General features: G+C 37.5%; 2 protein-coding genes across 6 annotated transcripts in view; one reads left to right on the plus strand and one right to left on the minus strand.

Moving 5' to 3' along the window:
• The first annotated feature begins 1,135 nt into the window (after positions 1–1,135).
• Positions 1,136–19,033, plus strand: DNAJC17_1 (DnaJ (Hsp40), sub C, member 17). Of its 3 annotated transcripts, none has more exons than XM_051217484.1 (8): positions 1,136–1,368; positions 1,402–1,460; positions 6,614–6,701; positions 8,129–8,340; positions 13,354–13,431; positions 14,810–14,884; positions 16,810–16,980; positions 18,832–19,033. In XM_051217484.1, exons 1-8 carry the CDS (start codon positions 1,242–1,244, stop codon positions 18,889–18,891), a joined length of 870 nt encoding a protein of 289 aa, XP_051073925.1. In that variant the 5' UTR covers positions 1,136–1,241; the 3' UTR covers positions 18,892–19,033. The 3 variants fall into 3 exon arrangements, with proteins under 3 accessions (XP_051073925.1, XP_051073926.1, XP_051073927.1); XM_051217485.1 differs by lacking the exon at positions 18,832–19,033 and adding an exon at positions 17,018–17,077 and having other exon boundaries at positions 1,147–1,368; positions 1,404–1,460; XM_051217486.1 differs by having other exon boundaries at positions 1,165–1,368; positions 1,404–1,460.
• Positions 18,930–25,384, minus strand: part of MS3_00010118 (uncharacterized protein) — a 39,610-nt gene continuing 33,155 nt past the window's right edge. For all 3 annotated transcript variants that reach the window (XM_051218461.1, XM_051218460.1, XM_051218462.1), the window contains 4 exons: positions 22,321–22,410; positions 21,732–21,806; positions 19,917–20,084; positions 18,930–19,101 (listed from right to left, as the gene is read on the minus strand). In XM_051218461.1, coding sequence (XP_051073928.1) covers positions 19,063–19,101; positions 19,917–20,084; positions 21,732–21,806; positions 22,321–22,410 — 372 coding nt within the window. In that variant the 3' untranslated portion in view covers positions 18,930–19,062. The remainder of the gene's footprint in view (positions 19,102–19,916; positions 20,085–21,731; positions 21,807–22,320; positions 22,411–25,384) is intronic.

A 25,384-nucleotide genomic window follows, 5' to 3' on the forward strand; every position in this document is an offset into this window, starting at 1 on the left:
TTAATTTAAGCCTTTTCAAACCCAGCATAGATGTTCCTGTTTGACTATCTAGTACCTAACGAGGCCTGTATAAAGAGCTATCATATCTCATTGGCAATGCACAGCATGGGCGGTTTTCGTCCAAAAATTGTCAACACTGAGACTTCATTCGGTCGTATTACAGAGTTAGAATCTAAAGATTTCAAGTACCTGAATGAAATAATAGACTCTATAATGCCTATGTCAAAAGTGGACTTGTGAAATGAACCAAGGGAGACAGACTGTCACATTTGCATATAAAAATTACTTTTCCAAATCAATAAAATCTGATCTACGATCAAGACCTAACTCCTACAACCTAGAATAAGATGTCAAGTGGATTAACGACAACTATATTCGTCTAATAAGGTCTAGGAGTTTAAAATTAATATTTCATGACGTAGTACAGTATGTGACTCCGGTTGATTGTACGAGTGATGTCGAAATACAGATCCCGGCTATTTTTGTACATCACCACCGACTAATTTCACGTAACAGAATAACAGAATGAAATAATATGAATACGAAAACGAATTTTAATACCTATATTTTGTACACTTGTTGGTCCAAGCGTACAGTCAGAACAAAACGCAAGAAGGGGAAGATGAGCAGAGAATGAGTATAAGCCAACCCAACTTGATCAAGCGTGACTCAAAATTTATAGTCTGACAATAGTAAGCTACTGAATTGTGATAAGCAATGCATATACACGCTCACATACAAAAAGTGGGTTGATAAGTGGATAACCAACAAGGTTAAGATGAAACTCAAGGAGAAAGAATAAACTGGTACGTACATATGCTAGAATAACCCATAAGAGCTTGACATGGCACTTGACGCGTGCAATACTTTAATGCTTCGTACAAAAAGACATGTACATAAAGAAACTGGTTAAATAACACTTCCTCTTGAAAGAATATTCTACACACCTTACTGAAGTTTCAAATTTATATGCTTTTAGTTTCATAGTTTAAAATATTGTGAATAATTAGTATATAAAACCACTTGACTTTTGATATATCATCGTAACCTAAAAACCATACCTAAAACTACAGCCTCACAACAAGACACAAGCCTAAATAAACCAATCCACTTAAAAAGCTCATCATGAGGATGTTGGAATGCTTCACAAGCGTAACGCGGGACACTCGCAGTGAGCGCAACTTCGATGACATTAGTTACTTTAGTGTCGAATCCTGAGTCATAAACAGCGTCTTGTTTCGATGGATGTTGATTTGTACGCGTACTTTGGCCTCAGAGATGATTGTACTGCAAAGGACATTCAGAGAGCGTATAAGAAGAAGGCAAGGGAGGCACATCCTGATAAAAATCAAGACAATCCGTTGGCAAGTATGTAATCATACCTAGTAATTATTTCCTAAGAGGAATCATTTCAGCAACTGGCTGTTTATTTCGAAATTCTTCACGATCCCGTTAAAAGGGTATGTTATGGTGATCTTATTCAAATTTTATTATTTTTAATCACATATCATTTCAGTTTTGAGCTTTTTCAGAAATCCAACCTAATAATAATGGATAGCATTTTTAAATAAGCAATCATCATTATTTTTACTAAAACATATTTGATGATATCATGAACACATCTTGTTTCTTGCTAATGTGTGTGTTGATAAACTAGATAGATGGGCTTTCGTAACTAGGTCGTTCAAATTATTAAATTGGGAATTCTATGTTACCCTTCATGCAAAACAATATCCTTTAGGTTTTAGAACGTCATCATGGACTGGGGTTAATCTCAATATTCATTTTTTGTATAAGTTTATATTACTGAGGTTTATGTATCAGATATTAAAATTTAGGCGTATAAGGTTCACTGTAATTTTGTTTTGTGCACCCGAAAGATAAAAAGGATGAAGTTTTATCTCTAAAAACAAAATGCCAAAGGTATATCCCAGTTATGACTAAGTGCGTACTGCACACCATCTTTGCGTTAGTGTCGTAAGTGCTATCACGGCGCAAGCCAGACATCTACCTGTGCAACCCGCAGTTAAACGTTCCCCCCCCCAAACGATCAGTGAGTGACACGTCATTAGACGTTGGTGGCCATTTTGCTACAGCAGCAACCGGTGACCCAGATAAAACAATTACTGTCCCGAGTTGTTCTAATGTAGACGTTTCGACTGATGGAAAATGGATGACGCGAAAATGCAGATGAGTAGGAAAGATAGCTAAAACTAATGACTGTTTACTTGGTAAGTCCTTGGTGGACTCAGACCAATCCGCCAAAGTCCCATAGTAAAGCTTCGTCTGACATTGTTGTGAGTCATTCGCTTGACTCCCAGGACTGTTGAAATAAAAACTAATCGTAAGATACCAGTAGGTAAAATACAGGATCTAATGTCACGGTCGGAAGCTGTGAACACAGTTTCGAAAGAAGCTAAACCCCTCTCTAGTTTAATTATTTGGAATCTAGAGGAGTCGAAAGACAACGACTCTGCTAAAAGACATGCACATGACCTGCAGTTAGTGGAGTCTGTGGTAAGGAATGTACTACCTGAAGAGGTTTCAGGGGTACATATTACAAAAGTAATACGACTTGGTAAATGGGTTGGAGGCGAGACCCAATCAAGAAGAATCATGAAGCTGGTTCTCGGGAGTTTTGAAGAAAGAGACATACTATTGAAAAGCGCACTAAAAACTCGTGCCTCAAATATCCGTATCCGACCAGATTGGCCGCTTGAGGATCGAATCAAGTGGAAGAATGCTCTTACGGAGTTGAGGACTCGCAAATTAAATGGCGAAAATAACCTTACCATTAAGGGTTTTCGGGTAGTCAGGTCTTGGAAGCCAATGCTTCCGAGGCCTGTATGGGTAGAACGATTGATTTCCAAAACACCTTAAGTGTGTGCTACACGAACGCTCGTAGTCTTAGAAATAAAACGTCCGAGCTAAGTCTGATGGTGCAAGAATTATGTCCCGATATAATCGTTGTTACAGAAACTTGGTTCACCGTTGATATAGACTGTCCTCCTTTCATTGCTGGTTATATCTGTATCAGAAGTGATAGTTTCAAGTCGCAAAGGGGGAGGTATAATATTATACTTTAGGGATCACTTTCGTATACAATCAACCATATCGGAGGCTCATATCAGTGGCACATGTGAGGTTGCATGTTGTAAGATTAAATCTAGAAATGGGTTAGTGACTATAGGGGAATATACCGTAGTCCGTCTTGTCTTGCTGACGACTTTATCCTAAGACACATCTGTTCTTGGAGTATGGCAGAATGTTGTCTCATCATTGGGGACTTCAACGCGCCGCATATCAACTGGATAGAGCTTACAGTTCCAGGTAGTGGTTTCGATAGCGACCTTTTATCTACCGTTATTCAGTGTGCACTTGTACAATGTATCACAAAACCGACACATTGATTTCAATCATGATCTGTCACTGCTGGACCTCGCCCTCACCCACCACTGAGAGGATGTCTTCGATATTCAGCACCTTCCCCTACTAGTTAACAGTGATCACGTTGTAATTCACTTTAAGTTTAGGACACATGGTATACAATTCGTATCTGCTCCACCCCGTCCCAATATCTGGCGAGCTAATATTCCGGAAATCAGAAACTGTGCTATCTCGACTGATTGGTCGGTCGACGCGGATGGATTGATCGAAGATGAATGGAATAAGTTTAAGGCTACATTCGAGTCCGTAACGTCGCCGTTTATCCTATGGTCAGCACGTAAGCTATCACATTGCCCTCCATGGATTAATAAGGAAACCCGGAAGCTGTTAAAGCGTAGGAAACATTTCTGGGACTTATTCTTGTTGACAGGTCATGCACCGTTTAAGCGTGAGTACCAAAAATACCGTAATATCTGTAAGAAAACCATAGCGAAATCCCGTACCACTTACGAACGACAGTTAGTATATGATAGCCGTACTTGTCCGAAACGATTGTTTTCGTATGTTAAACGGCAAATGAAACGTAGTGATGGTATTCCCCGTTGCTGTTACACGAAAATTCAGAATTACTAGCTGGATCAGATCGAGCAAAAGCTGAGACTTTTTCAGATTATTTTAGCGAAGTCTTCTTTACGTTTATTGTAACAAATACTTGTCCCACTCACACCGAGATACCAACCATTGAATCTGTACAGGTGACTGAGGAAACTGTCCTTCCGTTGATAACTAACCTCAAACCTGGTAAGATACCGGGCCCTGACGGGTTACATCCACGGTTGCTGTCATCTCTTGCGGACATTATTTCAAAACCGCTTGCGACACTCTTCAACATGTCCCTCTCACTCGCTCAACTCCCTAGAGATTGGAAGGACGCTATAGTTAGTCCTATATTTAAGGACGGTCAGCGACAGATAGTATCTAACTACCGGCCTGTCAGTCTAACTAGCATAGTCGTTAAGTTACTCGAAAAGATAATTCGGGTTAGGTTGCTAAGCCACATAGATTTACACAATCTGTTAGCTCCTGAGCAACACGGATTTCGTAACAAGCTTTCATGCTTGACTAACTTGCTTATTGCGAGGGAGGATTGGACAGCAGCCCTAGATCACGGTCTGTCTGTCGATGTGATATTCATAGATTTTAGCAAAGCGTTTGACAAGGTTTCACACGTAGGTCTTATGCAGAAGCTCACGAGCTTCGGAATAATAGGTACTGTACATGAGTGGATAGGAAATTTCTTATGTGACCGCAGACAGAGAGTGAGGGTTAACGGAACGCTATCCGATTGGAAGCCGGTCAAAAGTGGTGTACCCCAAGGCACCATCTTAGGCCCTCTGTTCTTCCTTCTCTACGTTAATGAGTTACCGCCGTTACTTAGGTCGTCGACATTATTGTTTGCGGATGATGTAAAAATCTGGAGAACAATAAAAAGTGCGGCTGATCATCTGGATCTTCAATCTGACTTAGACGATTTAGTTAGATGAGCTCGAGAGTGGGGCTTAGAAATCAATGCTAGGAAGAGTGTACTAATCCACGTCGGTCACGGTAATAGTTACCGTTACACCATTGAGGGTAAACCTCTTCCATGCGTTCAAGAGCATAAGGACTTAGGAGTAATATTAAGTCATGATTTAAAAACAACTGCGCATTGCAAAGCAGCCGCTGTCAAAGGTTTTCGTGCGTTATGGTCACTTCGCCGAGCGTTCAAATCTTTTGACGAGGAAGCGTTTCGAATTTTATATCCCATATATGTTAGACCACATTTAGAGTACTGTATCCAAGCAGCTAGTCCGTGTCCGGTAAAGGATACTAACTCCCTTGAGCGTGTCCAGCGTGTGGGAACGAAATTAGTGAAGGGTCTTTCTAGACTCATGATGAGCGTTTAAAACGCCTAAATCTTTTCCCCTTGTCGTATCGTAGGACACGAGGTGACCTTATACTGGCATTTCGTATCTTTAATTATGATTTGGGTGTTAATATGTCTTATCTTTTTGCTCCCTCCAGCACTAATAATCTCCGAGGTCATAGCAAGAAGGTTCATAAACCACGATTTAATAAACTTAAAGTGGGATCCCGTTTTTCTCATCGAGTAGTCAATCATTGGAACGCCTTACCCGAACAAGTGGTATCAGCCCCATCAGTTAATACTTTCAAGGAAAAGCTGGACCTTCACTGGAAAGCAATGTGTCAGGATTAATACAGGTTCATCAACCTACTATCCTTATTACTGAAGACTGATACATATAAATGTTCAGTTTATATGGGAAAACTGAGTTCGATGTAGGCTAAAAGAGTCAGTATCACTGTAACCCGAAGTCTTGACCCAACGTTTGTGACTAAGCGCATGAATGCTTATTTTTATAGTTTATCAAACCCGAAAGTATGAAACCTCGGTATTTAAATTTAAATTTCTGTGTTAATCTCAGTCAGAAATTTCGGTCGTGCTCACTATATTACTCGGCTGTTCAGACAGCATTTTATTATGTATTATTGAGTATGAAGCTTAGTTTTCAGGATTTAGGTATTAGTTTAACGCATCACTTGAAAAAAAATCATTTGGATATATGCTTGTATATTGGTTGTGTCAATATAGTGTCTGGAGTTGGGAACCTTTAGCATGTAGTCAAACTTAGGGGACTGCACCCGGATCATCGCTCTCTATTATTCATGGCAGTAAATTCTAGTGGGCCACAAAAGATGAGTAATATGCAGACTACAAGCGCTCCTATTTCATGAGATTAGTTCATCTTGTTACACTTGTATTTTTTTGTCAAGAAAAAGCCTGTATATCAATTGTAAATTCAGCTTTCGTCTTATCAGTAATGTTCTGGACAACACATTGCACTTCTTTGGGTAAGTATTCCCCATAAGGCAACAAGTTATATAGTATTTATGATGACTAGTCGTAAAAACGTGTTGAAAATTATGGTGCAGAAATCCTAATATCGATTTGGTTGTCCGCTTTAAAATTCAAAATAATGGTTTACTGTATTCCATTCAGGATCAAACTTAACGCCACGTTTGTTTAAAGGATTTATGCACTTTGTCAATTTGTTTGCTTTTGTATGTAAATTCAATACATGTATCACGTTTCTGTTGAAGATAATCATTTCCATTAATTCATAAGGCTTTTTAATAGGGTATTTCTATGTTTAATGTGATTTAGAAAGAATATGATCAGAAATGGAAAGCAAAAAGAGAGGCTATTAAAAGAATGGAATCTATGGACTCGTCACGAAGAAAGCTTAAAGAAGGTAAGTTATGAAGTCCTGTCCTCTTATTTTTATTGATATATTCGTGATGCGTGCCGCCTATCTAAATTTTTCTGAGTAGACTTATCTTGAAAAGTGTGTATGAAGTAGTTACCAAAATGTTACTTTGTTAGTCATACAGCATGACAGATATTTCAAAGCGGTTGCGGCGAGACTATAATTTATGGACAAATCAATCAGATTTAGGATAATTGGTCTTGGGTTTTGACGTGAAATTCATTAATCCATTTGGCTAAATAACCTTTTAACATTTTAGCTGATGTCAGTTAGTGATGAGAACCCGGAATCTAATTCCAACCCTAGCAATCAACTGTAAATCATAATCTTTATTCTTCCCATATCTTTCTTTCTACGAACCAATTCTCCCTTCCTGTACTATGTTCTTATATGCAATCTTTTACATATTACCACCACTGATTTAACTACTATGAATCCGGTGTTCATGTTGTTGTACTAATGAGGTATGGCAACTTGGACCGATGCACATATGTACCTGATCCTACATTGTAGCTGACTGACTGATAACCCTCATTTAGTTCTAGTAAGTAGGTGGACACTCGAGGTCACTTTAGTGTTGCTCAGAGGTTGTCCTTAAATTATAGTCTCACCTGATTTGCTTTTTTACCTAAATGTATAAACAAGTATCCTCATATAATTCAGTTAGTAAAACACGATGAAAATTCTTTAACTTTAATGAGTTTAGTTGTAATTGCCTAATCGTTCGTTGTTTACTCTTCTAATTCGTTGGTGGAAGATTTTTGAATTTTCTGTCAGTGCGAAATAGTTTTCCTCACTTTGTAGCAATCAGTGGCCTTTAGAACTGTTATAACAAAGGGTGGATCGAAAACTTCACTAGTGATTTCCTTGTAGTAAGACGCGTATATTACTTCAGGCTACTCATTTTGAGTTCCCATCATATAGTACACTTGTGTATGACCTCGTTGCTATCATATAATCAGAAGGAACGTTCAATCGGATTCAATAGATGTTTCGCATGTATTTCCCGAGTTAGCTGTGGAGTTCGTTTGATTCATGAAGTGACCAAACTGAGTCATGACTGCTATCACTGTTTTCAGTTAGTTGTTAACTGACTCAGGTTTGTGTTAGGATGTGGAATTCTACGTATTCATTAACTTTGTGTTAATTATATCAACAGACGTTTTGTTGCTGCTGGTTCTTCTATTCTCAAGTTAACATCTAATAGAAAAACAAATCAATATAGAGAAAAAGTGATATCTATAGATTTTATTGCTCAAAGCAGTTTTGATATACTGATTCAGTTATTTTTGTATGCTGTGCTTGAATACTAAAGTTTGTTATTTCATACCTTACATAACTGTATTACAAAGTTGCTATATTTTAACGTAATTCTTATGTATATGAAATTTCCACATTTATTCTGAACTAAGAGCTAGAAGCGAGAGAAGCGGCTGCCATGGCTTTGCGGAAGAGGCAGTTTGAAACTGTAGTTAAACAACAAGCAGCCGACCAGATTCGCAGGGATTGGGAACGCCATACTGAAGAAATGAAGTGGCAAGCTGAAAGGAAACGAAAATCTACAAATGAGGAGACTGACGATGTGAAGTTCAAATGTACTAAATCTGATCAGGCTGTGGTGAGAGTAAGTTTCAACCCATTTCTTGAACGTAATCGGTAGATTTAATGCTAATATTAAACTATTAGATTTCGTCTTTATTCCCATGAACCTTCATTAACTAAAGATAATCTTCTTTCCCTTCCGTTTCTTTGATAGTCAAATCCTGGCACTTATACTTTAAAATCATGAATATGTGTACAATCCATCTCATGATAAAATAAGAAAGTTATTTAGTAAGAATGATTTTTTAAGAGCTTTCAGCTTGAATAGAACAGTTACACGTTGTGTAGGAGATATCTTAGTAATATCCTGTTTAAACTGACATCAGAAACTGACGAGCAGTTTCACTTAAAACCGAACTGAACCTAATAATCTCATAATGAAAGTCCCGACCGTAGCTGCTACCTTGGCGCGGTGGTCGGGCTTGCCTATCGTGATGACCCAACCGAGCTATATTGGCTGGAACATATGTTCCTGTAGGTTCTACCATGCCAGGCAGGTCGATTGGTGAACGGTAAGACTAAAAGCAGCAACTCAAGGTCTGAGGGCGAAGTCATAATGCTGACTGTAGAGAGGTGTGACAGCAGTAAGGTGTTTCCCTCGGACAACCAGCATCTGCAGCGATGCTGCCTTCCCACAAGGAAGGAAGGGATTGGAAAAGGTCGACCCTAAAAATGTCACACCTCACCTTACCTCACGGATTTCCGTCTCCGGCGGTAAGGCCCTTTGAAGAACGGAGCTAACACGTCAAAAACCTTCCACAAAAAGGCCGTGTGCGACCGGCCTCAAGCAGTTGTCCCTTGGGCTCTGCGGTCACGCTCCCAGGTCGTCAAGACCAACACTAATCCAATTTCCTTTTCAGGTTCCTCAAGAAATACCCTTCCACGGTGTGGGCAGCCGGGAAGTGACATCAGCCCTCATACCCGTAACAGCACACGAGACCAAGTTGGTCAGATTCAAATCCTTCCTACACCTCCTAATACCTCTCTTATCTCCCCGACTAACCCTCCTCACGTCTCTTTATCATCTCGCACCGCTAGGGCGAACGATTCGAGTACGTGGAACCCCATTCCTGGTCTCCTGAAACCACGCTCTAAACTATACGTAGGAGCTTTTAACGTACGAACACTTTGCCAAATAGGACAGCAGGCTTCCTTAGCTAAAACTTTAGAATCTCGCGCCATCGATGTGTGCTGCGTCTTCGAAACGCGCATACAGGATCCAAGTAGCGTCATTCATTTGACCTCACCATGCCGAAATAAAGAACCAACTCGATTTACGCTTCGTGTATCTGGAAGCCCTGATTCTGCTACCCGTGGCCTCGCCGGCGTAGGTATAGCATTGAGTCCTAGGGCAGAACTAGCTCTCTTAGAGTGGATCCCAGTAGACAGTCGTTTGTGCGCTGTCCGACTGAACGGAACAGTAAGAATCCGAAAAGATAGGGACACTCGTCGTTGCCTCTTCGTCGTCTCTGCCTATTCTCCCACTGACTGCAGCTCAGATGATGTAAAAGATGAGTTTTACAGAAAGCTTTCGGACCTTCTCCGAAAAGCTAGGCGCTCTGATGTAGTAATAGTGGCCGGTGACTTTAATGCTCAAGTAGGTAAACTAAGCGATAGGGAAAGACACCTAAGTGGATCTTATGATGTCGTGGCTCAAAGAACAGATAATGGCTACCTTCTGTTGCAGCTATGCTCAGATAACCGCCTGTTCCTTGCAAATACTAACTTTAAGCATAAGGAAAAACATCTTTTAACATGGCAACCCCCTAATTCTTCTCAACGTTGGACCCAAATAGATCACATCGCTATCAGCCACCGATGGAGGGGCTCGATAGAAGACTGTCGCTCATTCTGGAGCACATGCTTAGATTCAGATCATGCTCTAGTACGAGCGCGTATTTGCCTGCGTCTTACTGGATGTAGGAAAACACTAAAAGGAAACCTCTTAGGGGCCTACTTAATGATAGTCAAGCTAAGAGTATATTTCAGGAACAACTAGGAAAACAGTTAGGCAGCCATGTATGTGATGCCCACCCCGATGCAGCATGGAACGATATCCGAAAAGCTGTGGAAACAGCAGTGATATCTGCTAGTAAGGTAAACCAGAAGGTTAGGGAGAAACACTGGATCTCAGCAGCAACTATCGCACTGATAGATGCTCGGAAACTCAATCCACCTGACTCTGAACATAATGAAGAGCGGAGTCAGCTTAAGCACAAGCTGACAAGAAGTCTACGCAATGATCGTGAACAGTGGTGGGTAGCGAAAGCAAGAGAGATGGAAAAGGCAGCGGCAATAGATCAGATATTCACACTATGTCAGGTTCTAGAACACAGACACACATTCAGACGCCCCACAATGGTAGTATTTCTCGACCTTAAGGCGGCATTCGACTCTGTTGATCGTAAGGTTCTATGGCAGTGTTTGTCACTGAAAGGAGTACCAAAGAAGTGCATTAACCTTATACAGGCTCTCTACTCGAACACAACTGGTAGAGTGAGAGCTTATGGCGAACTGTCATCAGAATTGATTGCCTCAAGTGGTGTTCGTCAGGACTGCCCACTCTCCCCATTCTTGTTCAACTTTGTCGTTGACGTACTTTTAGTAATAACACTTTCCTCGTCTAGATTTCTAGGGACTGAACTTCTACCGGGAGACCTACTTGTTGACCTAAAATATGCCGATGATATAGTTTTATTTGGTGAAGACGCTGACAAAATGCAGAGTCTTCTGACCACTCTAAGCAACAATGCAAGCATGTTCGGCAGGCGATTCTCTCCCTCGAAATGCAAAATGTTGCTTCAGGATTGGGTTACATCGACACCTGAACTAGTGATAGGGAGTGAAGTAATTGAGTGTGTCGACCGCTTCACTTATCTTGGAAGTCTGATCAGCCCTTGTGGTCTGGTGTGTGACGAAATCTCAGCACGGATACAGAAGGCTCGACTAGCTTTTGACAACTTGCGTCATTTATGGTGTAGGCGAGATACCCGTCTATCAACCAAAGGACATGTTTACTGCGCAGCAGTTCGTTCCGTCCTACTTTATGGCAGTGAAACATGACCGGTAAGAGTAGAGGATATCCGTAGGCTACTAGTATTTGATCATAGGTGTCTTCGAAATATTGCTCGCATATCCTGGGACCATCGAGTAAGTAATGCAGTTGTTAGGAAACGGGTACTAGGTGAGGATAGCAAATCAATTGATGACGTAGTGAAACTTCATCAGTTGAGATGGCTGGGACACGTGTCACGTATGCCCAACCACCGACTGCCTCGATGTGCGATGTTTTGTTGTATAGGAGTAGATTGTAAGAAAGCTAGGGGCGGCTAAACCAAAACATGGCACAAGTCCATGAAATCACTGACAAGTGGACTGAATCATATTGCTAGGTGTAGACTACCTTGTTGGGGACCGTGAGATGATAGCAACCGATGGTGAGAGACCCTGAATGACATGGCTCAAAATCATTTGCAATGGCACAGGTGCATCCACTCTTCGTGTTCTCCCAAATTTTAATCTTCTGAATTCTTCATGTCCATTTTTTTTTCTTTCCAAATTTATTTCGCTGGATTATACTCCTTGAATAACGTCTTCAAACCCTAATCTTTCCGATTACTGTCTGTACTCTTACCATCTCTACTAGTACGGGGTTTGAATCGACAACTGCCTCTCTGTGCTAATGTGGTGTGGCAACTCGAACTGATGTACGTACGTACGAAGTTCTACGTTGTTACTGACTGATTGAATAATAGAAGTTAAGTATTGTCGATGATTATTTATTGCCAAAGGACATTCATGATCATTGTTAATTATAGTAGTTATGAAATCAATACATTGAAATCCATTACATTCTCAGAAATGTTAGTATTAGTGACTTATTTTTACCCTCAACATAGTATTAAAGCGATTGAATTATAAAGAGACGGAAAACCATTATTATACAAACCCATTCTGTAAAATAGTCGAGAATACAAGCCTTCCTAAGCCGTTAAAGTAAATCCCCATCCTAAGAATGTAAATGCTTATTGCAAATGTAATTTGTATTTTTGAGATTATTTCTAATTTTGATCTATATTTATTCGGTAATCTGTGGTTTTAAGACACATTGGATAGAAGCACAGTGTGAACCAGTTATTTTCTCCTTTACAATGTTTTTATTTTAACCCAAATGAAACAAATACATTTTCAAGCTATGATGCTTGATATGGTTTTATTTCAAAATGGATTTGCTGTGTTGAGTATTGAGGACAAATATTGTGACTTTGGAGGATTGTTAAAAACAAATAAATTATCCCTACTTTCAGAAGTTATGATTTATTTATTGATTACTAATGTTTGCTGAAAACCTCAGAATTCCAGCTATTAAACCCTGACCAGCGTAGTTCCTAAGCGAATGCAAAAAACTGGTTATTTCAATACTTCTGAGTCCGTACTAATTGTGAGCACAGGTGAAATAAGTGTTATGTCTTAATAAACCAGTGAAAAAATGGATAATGTAAGCAATTATGAAAATACCAGTTACTACGTGGTGTGAGCTACTTATATCCACATAAGTAGTATGTTACGATAGCCAGGAATAGAATGTATTCCAGTAGAAGATCGAGGAAAAAAAGAACGGGAACGGGAAGAAATCGGTATAAAAATGCAGGAACAATAAAATCCAAGACGATGGGCTGATATTTGCAAATGAAACAGACAAGTTTGAGACAATTGATTGATATTTTGCAAACTAGGTATTTACTGTATTGTTCTCAGATTTTAGAAAGATGTTCTGTAATTTCGTGTTCTGATACATTTGATTGTCCCCACGTAGTTTCTTGTTCACTACACTAGTACTGAGTAATACAGATATACAAACATTGCATAACCGTTGCAGTACATACGTATAAAACTCTAATATACTTGTTAACGTTCGGTACGTCCAAAGTAGGGAGAAATTGTAATTTACTGCCTTAAAAAAACTTACGCATATGAAAATGTCCTTACTTTTATGATCTTGTTCACTAGTTACTTTTATTGTTGTTTTAAACAGATAAAATGGGCTTACGGAGAAAACTTTCAGGCCAACGCTTGCTACACAGAATCGTTCCTAAGAACATGTTTATCAGAGGTATATTTAAAAAGTAATGAATATTGAAAAACCATCAGATGTCTATTTGAATTCGTAAACTAATTTCAAAGACTGGGAATTTCTAAAACAAAATTTAGAACTCAGCTCCCGAAGGTGTTTAATTGTGTTAATTTTGTCTTGTACCGTTGTTGTATGGGAACTTGCTATGCATATATGTGCTAGGTTCTACGTTGCTTATGTTTGACTGAACGGTAGTTCATTGAAAAAGGACATGTATTAGACAACTATATATGGTCGCTTTCCCCATCTATTCAATTATCATTCTTTCTGCGGACTATTAATGTAGTAGAGTCAGTCAGCTTCGTCATACATTTCCGTAATCAGAACCATCATCCTAACAGTTTCCCGCACATAAGGTTTAGCAGCAATGCAGTACATTACTTACATTGGACTTACCTATGCTACTCAAGATTTGGTAGTGAATTAGGCCCATCTGTATATGTAGATATTTTGTAGTTAGACTCTACATATGATGAAATAGGTCCAAAAACTTTGTTTAGCATCAATGAGTTTGTAGGTATCATTACCAAGGTTTGATTTGATAATTTCGAATAAATTGAGCATTGGGTAGATTGTTATAAATAAATAATATATTCGTAATATCCCAATGAGTAGAAAAACTAGATTTTCTGACGTTTCGTGACTTTGTGTAAGCCACTTCTTCAGAGAATAAATAATTAAATTTGGTTTACACTAAGTCACGAAACGTCAGAAAATCTAATTTTGCTACTTATTGGGATATTACTAATATATTAATTTATTTGTTCAGCATGTTAATTCGTATAAAATCTTTATTCATGAAAGTAAATAAGATGCGTTACTTAATCGATATACTACTCGTTTCTTTGAATATTCTCTTCGAGATAATCACATATAACACTCCCGAAATTCATTCAATACCTTACGCGTGTAATCGAATAAAGAAGTTGTTTTCTGCCAAATTCTTGTTAGTTTGCTTAGCAGCAACCAAAGGCAAGTGCAAACAAACAAGGATTTTGCCATATAGTCATTCAAACCATTTCCATCTGTGCGTAAGACACATACGTGCTGTATTTGAGGCTGCATTTTCCTTGTTGAATCCAAACAATATTGTAACTGATCACTCAAACTTAGGACAGTTAAGCAAATTTGTCTAAATTATTGTACTCTAAATATTTTAGTATAGTGAATATTTTCCTGTTTATCAATATACACATGTAGTATTTACTGTTGGACAATTAACTATATTGTACACTGTTCAACTAGCACATTTTACCACAAGATGATTGAGTATCCAAACTGGTTATTAAGTTTAAGAGATAGATGAAATACCTGTTAGTTAACTATTTACTTAAGTACTTTTAATTGTTATTTGTAGTTCGGTGACGTGATAGCTTTCGTCATTGGTAAACGTGGCAGTGCCATTGCTGAGTTTTCCACCTATAATGAAGCAGTAAGTTGAGTTTTAACGAAGTTTATTCATATTTGTTATTACGCTAAAAGATGGGATTGTTGTGTTATGACTAAGTGACTCGATCACCCTGTTATACACTTAATAATTGGTTCCTGTGTTCAAAGACATTGTGCCTTGATCGACCCGATAATAAAGTACTACAATTACTTCGCCTGTAGCTCTTTTAGGGTTACTGCCGGTCTCAAGCCCGAATAAAAAGGGAGGGTTGGTTATGGAGTTAGCAACCCCATCCAGTAGAAAACAATCTTGCTAAAATACTAACCTGAATAAATAATTTAAACCATTTAGACTTTGTCCTCCGAATCGAAGGATGTTCATTCAGAAAAACTATGGCCCCTAACAATGAAAGCCGGGAATTCTCGACAGTCACGAAGACGATGCCCCTCCTAACAACCGCAGTGACAATTTATGTAAATACGTGGAAGCTCCGGACAATGTGAGAGGTCGGGAGGACCTGTCAAATAGTTACGGAAATGAGATGGTAGAAATTAGCCGGAATAATTGAAACCCATTGGAGCCAAGCTGGACAGAGATTAGATTCGAGAGAGATGCTGTTGTACTCTGATCATAAGGATAAAAATGCTCAGCACACTCAGGGAGCTGCACTGATGCTGTTCAAAGAAGCACGTAAAGCACTTATAGGATGGACATCTCATGGATTGAGGATCATCAAAGCATCCTTAACGACAAAGAAGGAGGAAATCACAATGAATGTTATCCAATGCTGTGCAATCACCAATGATAGCAACGAAGGTGATAAATATCAGTGTTATGAGATGCTGAAATCAATCATATAGAAGTATCCTGATGGGAGACCTAAACGCCAAAGTCGGAATGGAAAACATCGGATATGAAGATAACATGGGATGACATGAACTGGAAGAAACGAATGAGAATGGTGAGTAGTTCGCAAATTTACGTGCATTCAACGAAATGGCTATAGGTGGCACAATATTCCCCCACAAACGCACACACAGAGTTACATGAGTTTTACCAGTCCATACTACAGAAAACCAAATCGACCACATTTACATGATTAACAAATTCAAAAGATCCTTGAAGAACAAAAGAATAAAGAGAAGAGCTGACATAGTTTCAGATCATCACCTGGTTGTAGTCATGATAAAAACGAAGCTAAAAATGGACTGATCAACTCGAGGAAAAGCATTACATCCCATCTTCAAAATTCGTGTATGGAGGACAGCTAACAGACTCATTCCAAGTAAGGACCGAAGTCAGACAAGGCTGTTTACTCTCCCCTTTCTCTTCTGGTGGTTGACTGGATTATAGAGACTTTCACATCTGAGGGAAAGCACGGAATACGATGGACAGCTTGCATGCAATTAGACGATTTGGACTTCGAAGATGACCTGGCTCTTCTATCCCATACACAGCAACAAATGCAGGTGAAGACAGCCAGTGTAGCAGTAGCCTCTGCAACAGTAGGCTTCAACATACAGAAGGAAAAAAGCAAGATCCTCAAATACAACATGAAGAACACCAACCCAATCACATTTGATGGTAAAACTCTGGAAGAGGTGGGAACGTTCAGGTACCTGGACAGCATCACAGATGAACAAGGAGGATCTGATTCAGATGTAAAGAAGAGGGTCGAGATAGAAAGGGTCGCACTCCTACAGTTGAAGAATATATAGAACTAAAAACAATTGCCAACCAATATCAAAGTCAGAATCTCCAATACGGACGTCAGAACAGTTCCACTATACGGAGATGAAACTCGGAGAACTACTACGACCATAAACAAAAAAGTGCAAGTATTTATAGACAGTTGTTTACTCAAGATACTGAACGTCATTTATTCACGTAAGCTTATTTCACCAATGTAATGTAGGCTAAATCATTCCAATATCACTTACGATTTTAAATTTTGTTTTTCGTTATAGAAAAAAGCAATAAAGGCATCTGAACGTGGGGCAGTTGGTCTTCCAAGCTTACCCCTTCAATTATCATGGTTGTCAATAAGTAACACAAATTTGGTTAGTGATTCAAATAACGTCAAAGATAAACAAGTGGAAAAAGATAAATTCATATATGAACCAACTCCAAATAATAAGGTATGGTCGATTTCAATCACGCTTTATTTGTAGTAAGATTTCAGGTTACACTTGTCTCTGTTATTCATATTCACAAAATGCATCAATATATTGAGCACATTAAGCATCCAGTCAATTATGCCGGTTTATAATAGTGTAGAAATGTTTTGTAATTAACAAGCAACAGAATAACAACCATATCGAAAGGCACAATAGTAAAGTAACTAGTAGTAATAGAAAACTATGCTTTGAATTGCGAATCAATAAAGAACAAAAATAAGAAGCATGTAGAATTCACATGTTGTAGGCTGTATGCGGAAATGGAATATTTCCATAGGAAATCTAACGACACTATTTTGAATAAATAGATTTCATTAAGTGGCGTAGATAGATAATAACGTTCATAAGTTAAAATACTATTTGTACGTATATTGAAATCGTTGCACGCATATTGAGTAGTTTAATACAGTCGTCAGTCTAAAGTAAAACTTAAAGGGATCTTCTAGTATTATACGTAGATAAAGTGCAAAATATTTTAAACTGATGAGTTCTTCCAATGTATTCATTCAGTTATATGCTGATGAAATACAATCTAGTAAACGCATCGAATCATTGGTCGTCTTTTGAAGTATGCAATGTTAGGTTGATTGTATTGTCTGTTTGTTTACTTACTGACATCTAACCATAGCAAGTAAGCGACTTAAATAGAGGTAGTGTGTGTAAAAATCATTAAGAGTATGGTAAAGGGTGTCGTGAGAGAATGCTAAAGGAGAATTATGCTACGAGCTATTTAGCTGATCAGGGTTTCTATCCCTGTAGATTTAGTAGGTCTTTCTTCTCAATATCCGAAGACAGTCGTACAACTGTAAGTTCTTCAATTAATATTTCTGATGTTTAGTTGTTCTTTGCACAAATCAATGGAGTGTATTAAAATCCGACAGTTTGATGTATTCAGTTTCAAAGTGATCAATATTCTAGTCGTTGTGAATTAAAATATCACAATCCTGATTTTCACTAACTTTGTCAATCTGTTACGTCAGCAACGCAAATAAGTTACCATAAATATCAGATTCTCTGGACATATATCTTTCTAAATGATTTTTGTTCTGTAATACCAGATAAATTTTCCCGGTGTAAATCTGTTACTGAGTAGGTAAGGTACTAGTTACTTGTTATAAAATTGCATCTAGCTTTCATGATCAATCATTAAAACATGTGCGACGAAGTCTGTTAAGATAAATGTAGAGCAACAGAAGGAAGAATATTTAGTTGTCACAAACGTTCTAGTTAAGTATTACAATCCGTCATGGTACTTTTCTGGAGGTCCTAGTGAGTTAACGTTTGCGACAATTAGTATTCACAGTCCAACACTGACAGTTTGTTTAGCATAAATATTTCAATGATCCCGTTAGCTTACAAAAATTATTATTAAGGTACTTAAAAGTAATTTAGTTTTTGTTTCTTAAATGCAATATGAAGGTAGTTTTTCATGGGTAGAACAGTAAATTACAAGACATAATACTCATTTTCTAGAATTTGTCATTATATATCGTTAACTTTGAACCCCAGTTCAAATACACTATGAAACATCCGTTTTCTTAGAATTACAAGCACACTCCGCTGCCGAGTATCAATTAGTACGATGCCTAGGTTTAGAGTTTCTTGCCAACTAAATTAAAGCCATCTAATATTAAGACAGCTCATACAGCGTTTAGTTGCTAAGACTAGTGCCCAAATTAATATTCGATTGACAGAATACGATTATCACTAATCAGTGATCAGTTAATGTACGGTTTGTAAAAAAAGACAAGCGCACTTACATAAGTTTCCATACTAACCTATATATCGTATATATTTTTTATCTATTTTAAGTCTAACTTTGAAACATTCGAACAAGACATCTTATCTCGTATGGCAAACTTTGGACAATAAAACTTGAAAAGACTATGTATAGGAAAAGAATCCGTCAGTAAGAATGTACAAAATGATACTTTTTTTTTATTGTGAATATACATGAAACCAAATTCAATAATTTTTCCTGCTGTACATAGAAATCCACAATAAAAATGATTTGAATTCGCCGTTTTTTCTGAATATAATCAATTAGTCTGGTATGTGAGTCAACAGATGATCGCTTATGGACTGAAAAAATATAAAAAGTGTTTTCAGTTATGAAAGATGCATACCATTGATAAGAATTACTCTTAAGTAGTAATCTTTAGTCTAATTTATACAAATAAATTGCAAATTCAGTTTGTTAGAGTGTATCATGTATCGATTATTCTATTCTAAAAATTCTTAAGTAATGAATAAATACAAAACAAGCTATAGGGCATCCATTTTTACTACTTGAGTATAAGTAAATCTAGTAACACAAAACTGTGGTTATACCAAATTACAATGATACTCGTTTTTATCGGTTTCACAACACATCAAGCGATGAATACCAATAATAATAATTGCTGAAACAGTACAAATCGTTGGTTTATTCAGCCTTGCTTTTGACCTATTATTTTAAGAAAAACTAGATATAAGAGACGATGTAGTACGCCGAAATAGTTTCAAATAATCACTATGAAAAATTTGAAGTCTACCTAGAAAATGTATTAGATGAATTTATTCATGAAGTGTCTCACTTTGTACCTAGTAGAAATCAAAACATAACATCTTCAATTAAAGTACCAGTGATTTCACAGTGATATAATTAGTGCTGTTAGAGGTATAATTAGTAGGAAACATTTTTCTTCGAATGAGAATAAGCTGTATTCCTTTAAGAGCTACATTCCATGAGGATAGCAACAGTCAATATATTTATCTGGGGATGAATAGACTGATGAAAACTGACAGCACTGTCGTTGTATCGAAACGACTATGATTCGAATTCGTAACTGTGTGACCGATTCATGGATTGAGGTTATAATTTATAAATGCAACTTGTATATTACAGTCTAACTTGCCTTCATAGTTTGTGTTTCAGTGAATCGAACCCTGCAACGACCCGAACTCCATCCACACATTACTGTTTTATTACTTTCAAATTTAAGGTGTTCCTTAAGCACATGATTAATAAGGTCACGACGATCCATGAAGCCGATACCACAGTTTTCTCCATATTTTCTTCCGTACTGGAAATAGTTTTAAAAAAGTAAACGTAAGAGTTTATGCTACATAAACGAAATTGGTCAGATTTCACAAATAAAATATTCAGAAAAGACAAAATTCAAATGTATGAACAGAATTTCGGTGATATCAGCGAATAGAACATATGAGCTTACTCAAAAATCCTGGTTAATGGGTTCGGATAATCTGGAAAGAACAACTCATTCACAGCTTAGTCAAACAAAATCTTAACGCCGTAACTTTGTAAAAGTTGAAATAGTCAACTAATTTCCAAATAGATTCGAGAAGAACTTTTGGAAAGAATAAAACATTTGTGGGCTACTTTTCTAATAAACTTCAAATAACCACTAACCGCCATCAAAGGATAAAAAGCACAGTAGCCAAACTAGGAATTCCTACCTGGTGTTTGTATAGTATGATTTCATGATCAGACATGTGTAACTGTGAGATAGTTGAGCAATTTATCTTGACACAATTAGACCCAAATATAATTTGTTTATGGCTAAACCCAAAGCAATCTTATGCGTTTTAGTTAATGACTTTACTTCAGGTACCTACAGATCCCCACACTAAAGCTGCATGGGTTCAAAAACAATTGATGTTTGTTACGTATCCACGACTCCAATACTTACGTTATTTCGCTATTCGTAATATGACAAACCCTGTTGTTTTCTTCATCCTATTTATCCTCAGATGTACTTACCCTATTTTCGCATAACTTGGCATATGTGTGATCAGAATATGTGCATGTATTGAGTGATCACATTTCTCAGATGAACTGGGCCTTTTCACAACATTATATAATTATAAAATTGTTGTGCCGGAAAAACAAAACGCTGATCACTTACACTCAGTTATAACAAATCACTTACTGAGCATAGTTTATGTCAAGTGAATGCAAGAATATCGTGTATTATACAGAAGAAAATATTATACTGGAAAAACAATCAAATACTACACTGAATAATCCTCATGTTGAATCAAAACGGATGTAATATTGAATAAAACTCATAATGAGTAATTCAATCGAAAATTGACTTATTTTCCATCATATCAAGCAATAATTAATCTACTGGGTATAACTCGGGTTCGAACAAAAATGTAGGATTATTTTAAATCATAGTATTTCCAGCCATAAACGTGCGGTTATTGATCTGTTATCTAAATCATTTAGCCACTATAGGACTGTAAATACCTATCTATTGCTGGTCAATCGTATACTATGCAGGACTTAGCAAAAATAATGCGTTTGACTAAGTAGTTATGCTATATCGCCACGTTAAGAAGCCATTATGGGGGCGAAAACAGCGATGAAATAATAATAATACTAGTAGCAATGAAAGCGAAATGTAAAAAACATGAGAAGTAGGAAATAGTATTGAAACTAAGATTTAGAGGAAGTTAAGTAATGTATTTCTGTGCCACTAACTATTGATAACGATTATACTACGGACTCGGAACAAGAAGCGTAAAACGCACGATAATTCTTAAAACAACATTTGATCACTTTATGAGTATCGTCATTCTTAAACTTTTTAAAATCTACCTCCGCAGTAGCATAGCGAACCCAATGCGTCTGTGAAGCATAAAAATTACTTATACAGCAATATCGTTGTTTAGTAAAATAATGAAGATATTTTGTCAAAACTCACCAAACAAACGTAATTTGAAGCTGGTTCATTGACTACGATAACAGTAACAGATCCATCTAAACTACCTGCGATTAGCTAAATACAGTAGAAAAAAAGTATGAGTAAAAGCAAGATGATGCTTACAGCAAAGTGACATACCTCCTACATAAATAACTATTTGTTTTAACTAAAGAACACGACCATGTGTCACCATTACAATAAATATTGATGACAAACATGTATATTCTAATGATTAAAAACTGGAGAGTAGGTAGATATCTGTTATCTTCCATACGGAGGTATGACACATCAGTAGGTTAACATGACAAGTGTAGCATTTTAATAAGCGAATTACATGAACAATTTTTTTTAACAAAATTGTTCGATTTTACAGATTTAGCCACCGATATATAACAATAATTTTATGTAAACCAGTAACTACATCTGATTTGGAGTACACTCAAAGTTTGGAAGTTGCTAATAATAAGAGATTGCTAAAACCAAAGTAAGTTTGGGGGATCTTGAAGTCAGTGACTGAAAGTTAAGCGATTCAACCAATAAGCATTGCAATCAAAATAAAAAGCATGTAGATTTCTTACAATTAACTTACAGTGTCTCCCACAGATGCAAGTGAAGTAACTGCTCCTCGAGTAGATATGAAGTAGACTTTTACTGGTCGTGTAACAGGCAATCCATTTGACTATAAATGAAATTGAGAATACAGGAAAAAAGGCATAAAGTTAAAGGAATTACCAAATTGACGGAAAATGTTTTTGCTTCATTTATAACCAATATATTTTGTGTATATTTCATCTTATTCCATCTACCAGTATTCCAAAAATACCACTTCACTTCTATCTGCTAACTTTTGATGATGTACAACCTTAGTATGGAATTTAAAGTTTGCATTACACATCAGAATGGCTAACCTTTTCTGTGCTGTACCCATCAGAAACGAAGATGAATAGAGAAATCGTGCGACCTATTCCTTATAAAAACAAAAACTAGACTCCACATTCTTAGTTAAGAAAAATTAACGGAAATACACTTTCTAACACAATGTTGAATATTAACGGCTGACCCGACCACATCCAGATATTTTTGTGGATAAAGTGTACTTTCAGCGTGTTCTGTGGGGTCGATTGGAAACAATAGTAAGTTTGATAGAGTGTATGAGAAGTACGTATACTTTTCATATTGTTTCGAAATTTATTCTGCTTCTCGGTACCCCTAATTTTTGCTGTTGAATAGATTTCTGATTATAAAGAAGTAGAAATGGCTAGGCATATAAGCTTTGAAATATTAAATTAAAATAACACGCCAGTTATTAAAAAAATCAATCTTGGGTCTAGTTGAATGATTTTTCAAGACATAAAATATTGCTACTCAGAGAATGAATATACTAGTTCATGACCTTAATAAGTGGTGGCATCATATGGAATGGTAGATCAAATATTTATACAACTGGTCACGTACAACTTATACCGTACACCTCTGTCATGCCATATTTGTAATTCATACTGAGCGAATGGTTAATAACATTTGATAAGTAAATCATAGGGTAAAGACCGTGACGAAGTAACAGTGACTTCTATGAGATACAATATTGTGCTATGCTGTCAGCATACGGTGAGTTACAAATATTATATTGATGCTATTAGTGGATTCCAAGTGGGGGTGGTTGTCACTTCCGGCTGCCCACATCGTGGAAGAATATTTCTTCAGGTATCCAGGAAAGCAAGTAGATTAGTAATCGTAATGTCCTAAGAAGATGACCACAGGACTCAAGGGACAACTGTTTGAGGATGGGCAAACACGGCCTTTACAAGGGAAGCTCTTGATAAGTTGGTTCCGTAATTCAAAAGGCCTTGCATCAGCAAACAGGAATCCATGGGGTAATAAGAGCTGTGACATGTTTAGGATCGACCTTTTGTAATTCTTTCATTCCGTTGAGAGAAGGCGGTATCGCTGTAGATGCTGGTTGTCCGGAAGAAACACCTTACTGCCGTCGCACCCTTTTGCATTCAGAAGCAAGAGTTCGTCTTCACACTTTAAGTTGCTGCTTCTAATCTAACTGTTCTCCAATCCATCTTAGTATCATGGTAGGATCTAAAGGAAAATGCGTTCCAGACAATGTAGCTCGGTTGAATAAGCAAGCCTGATCACCACGTTAAGGTAGCAGCTACAGTCAAGTGCATCCTGAGAAAATCCTCTGCATCGGTTTTCGGACCCGAGCAGTACCTTAGCCCAAACAAATCAAATGACGGTCAGGACTGAAAATTAACGTCTCACAAATTATATTTACAATTATTTGATCACATTCGATTATATCTTACATATTATCACTTATATTTTCCCTTTAATTACAATTTTCGGTATTCCTTTATTTTCAACTCATAAAGCAGGTAGATTATAGTTGAAATCCTGTCCTATCTAAACTTTTTCAAGTGAATGAATGATCGAAAGTTGAATGACACCGACCAATAGGAATTCTGAATCAGCCATTTTGAAACCATAAATGACATTCAAACTGGCGTCCTTCAACGTCCGCACAATACTGCAGATCTGACAACAGATAGGGTTGGCTATATCTTTAAAAAGTCTTAATATCAATGTCTGTTGTATATCAGAGACCAGTATTCAAGACTAGTGAAATGCTACAAATTCGCTCTCCATCTGTTACTTCGAAAAGCTTGTTTCACTTGCGTTTATCCGGGGATTTGTGGCGTCTTTGTCTAGTTTTGCTGCCGTCGGTATCGCACTACGCGCTAGAAATGAAGCAGCACTGATCGATTGGATCCTTGCCTTCCCCCTGCATCTCAAGCTGGAATTCAGATGTCAGTAAATCGGTCACAGCTTCTGTTACAACTAAATATCAAACGGAGCTAGATTCAAGGCTAGCTACCAGCCCACCGAAAATTATAGATGAGCATTGGGCTGCAGTTGTGTGACGCCATAAAAACGACGAGTAAATTTGCTTACGGTTTCGCGAAACGTCCCGCTTATAAGCACTGTGTTTCTTCAGGCTCCTCACAATTCATTGAAGCCCGTCAGTCTATTCCAGGTGACCGCGAGTTTGACGGCAAACAAAGACTGTTACGTAATGATACTGGGCGAAGCTTGCGTAAGGATCAAGTCAGCTGGTCGGAGCGTGTCAATGAGTTGGAAGCAGCAGCTGCATCTAGTAACTCATCTGAGTCACTGGCAACAAGGAGTTTGTTGTGAGTGAAACAATCTGTTAAGATGGTGGGATGTCAATCACTAACACCCATCGATGTCTTGGACGATGGACAGTTGTTCGAGGAACAGTTCAGCTAGACTATCCTGTTATCCCTAAATAGGCGGAGGTCCGTGAGGATCTCTATTTCTCTTTTTTATTATACTCACCTTTTCTCTATCTTTTCACAACTTCATTATTTTGTGGTGTGCATATATATATATATAGGTGTCCCTTTGTACCAATGTTGATGTGTTCACATAAGTAAATAATTTACGCTCTAGTTTACTGAAGCCAAAAAAATTTTCAAATGCCGTGACCTGATAGCAACTAGCTTTCATACTCATTTAAGATGAATCCCAGAATTCCAAGGTTAAAATCTAACCTTTTAAAGTTAGATTTATGGAAAGGTCGCCTTCTAAAAGACAACAAGACTTAGATCTTACGAATTCAAGAA

The sequence above is a fragment of the Schistosoma haematobium genome, chromosome 1, assembly GCF_000699445.3.
Source record: "Schistosoma haematobium chromosome 1, whole genome shotgun sequence".
Lineage (NCBI taxonomy): Eukaryota > Metazoa > Platyhelminthes > Trematoda > Strigeidida > Schistosomatidae > Schistosoma > Schistosoma haematobium.

Coding starts and splice junctions, on each gene's coding strand:
- DNAJC17_1 (XM_051217484.1), top strand. CDS start 1,242: ATGGATGTTGATTTGTACGCGTACTTTGGCCTCAGAGATGATTGTACT. Junction 6,702..8,128: donor ACGAAGAAAGCTTAAAGAAG/GTAAGTTATGAA, acceptor TTCTGAACTAAG/AGCTAGAAGCGAGAGAAGCG. Junction 13,432..14,809: donor TAAGAACATGTTTATCAGAG/GTATATTTAAAA, acceptor TGTTATTTGTAG/TTCGGTGACGTGATAGCTTT.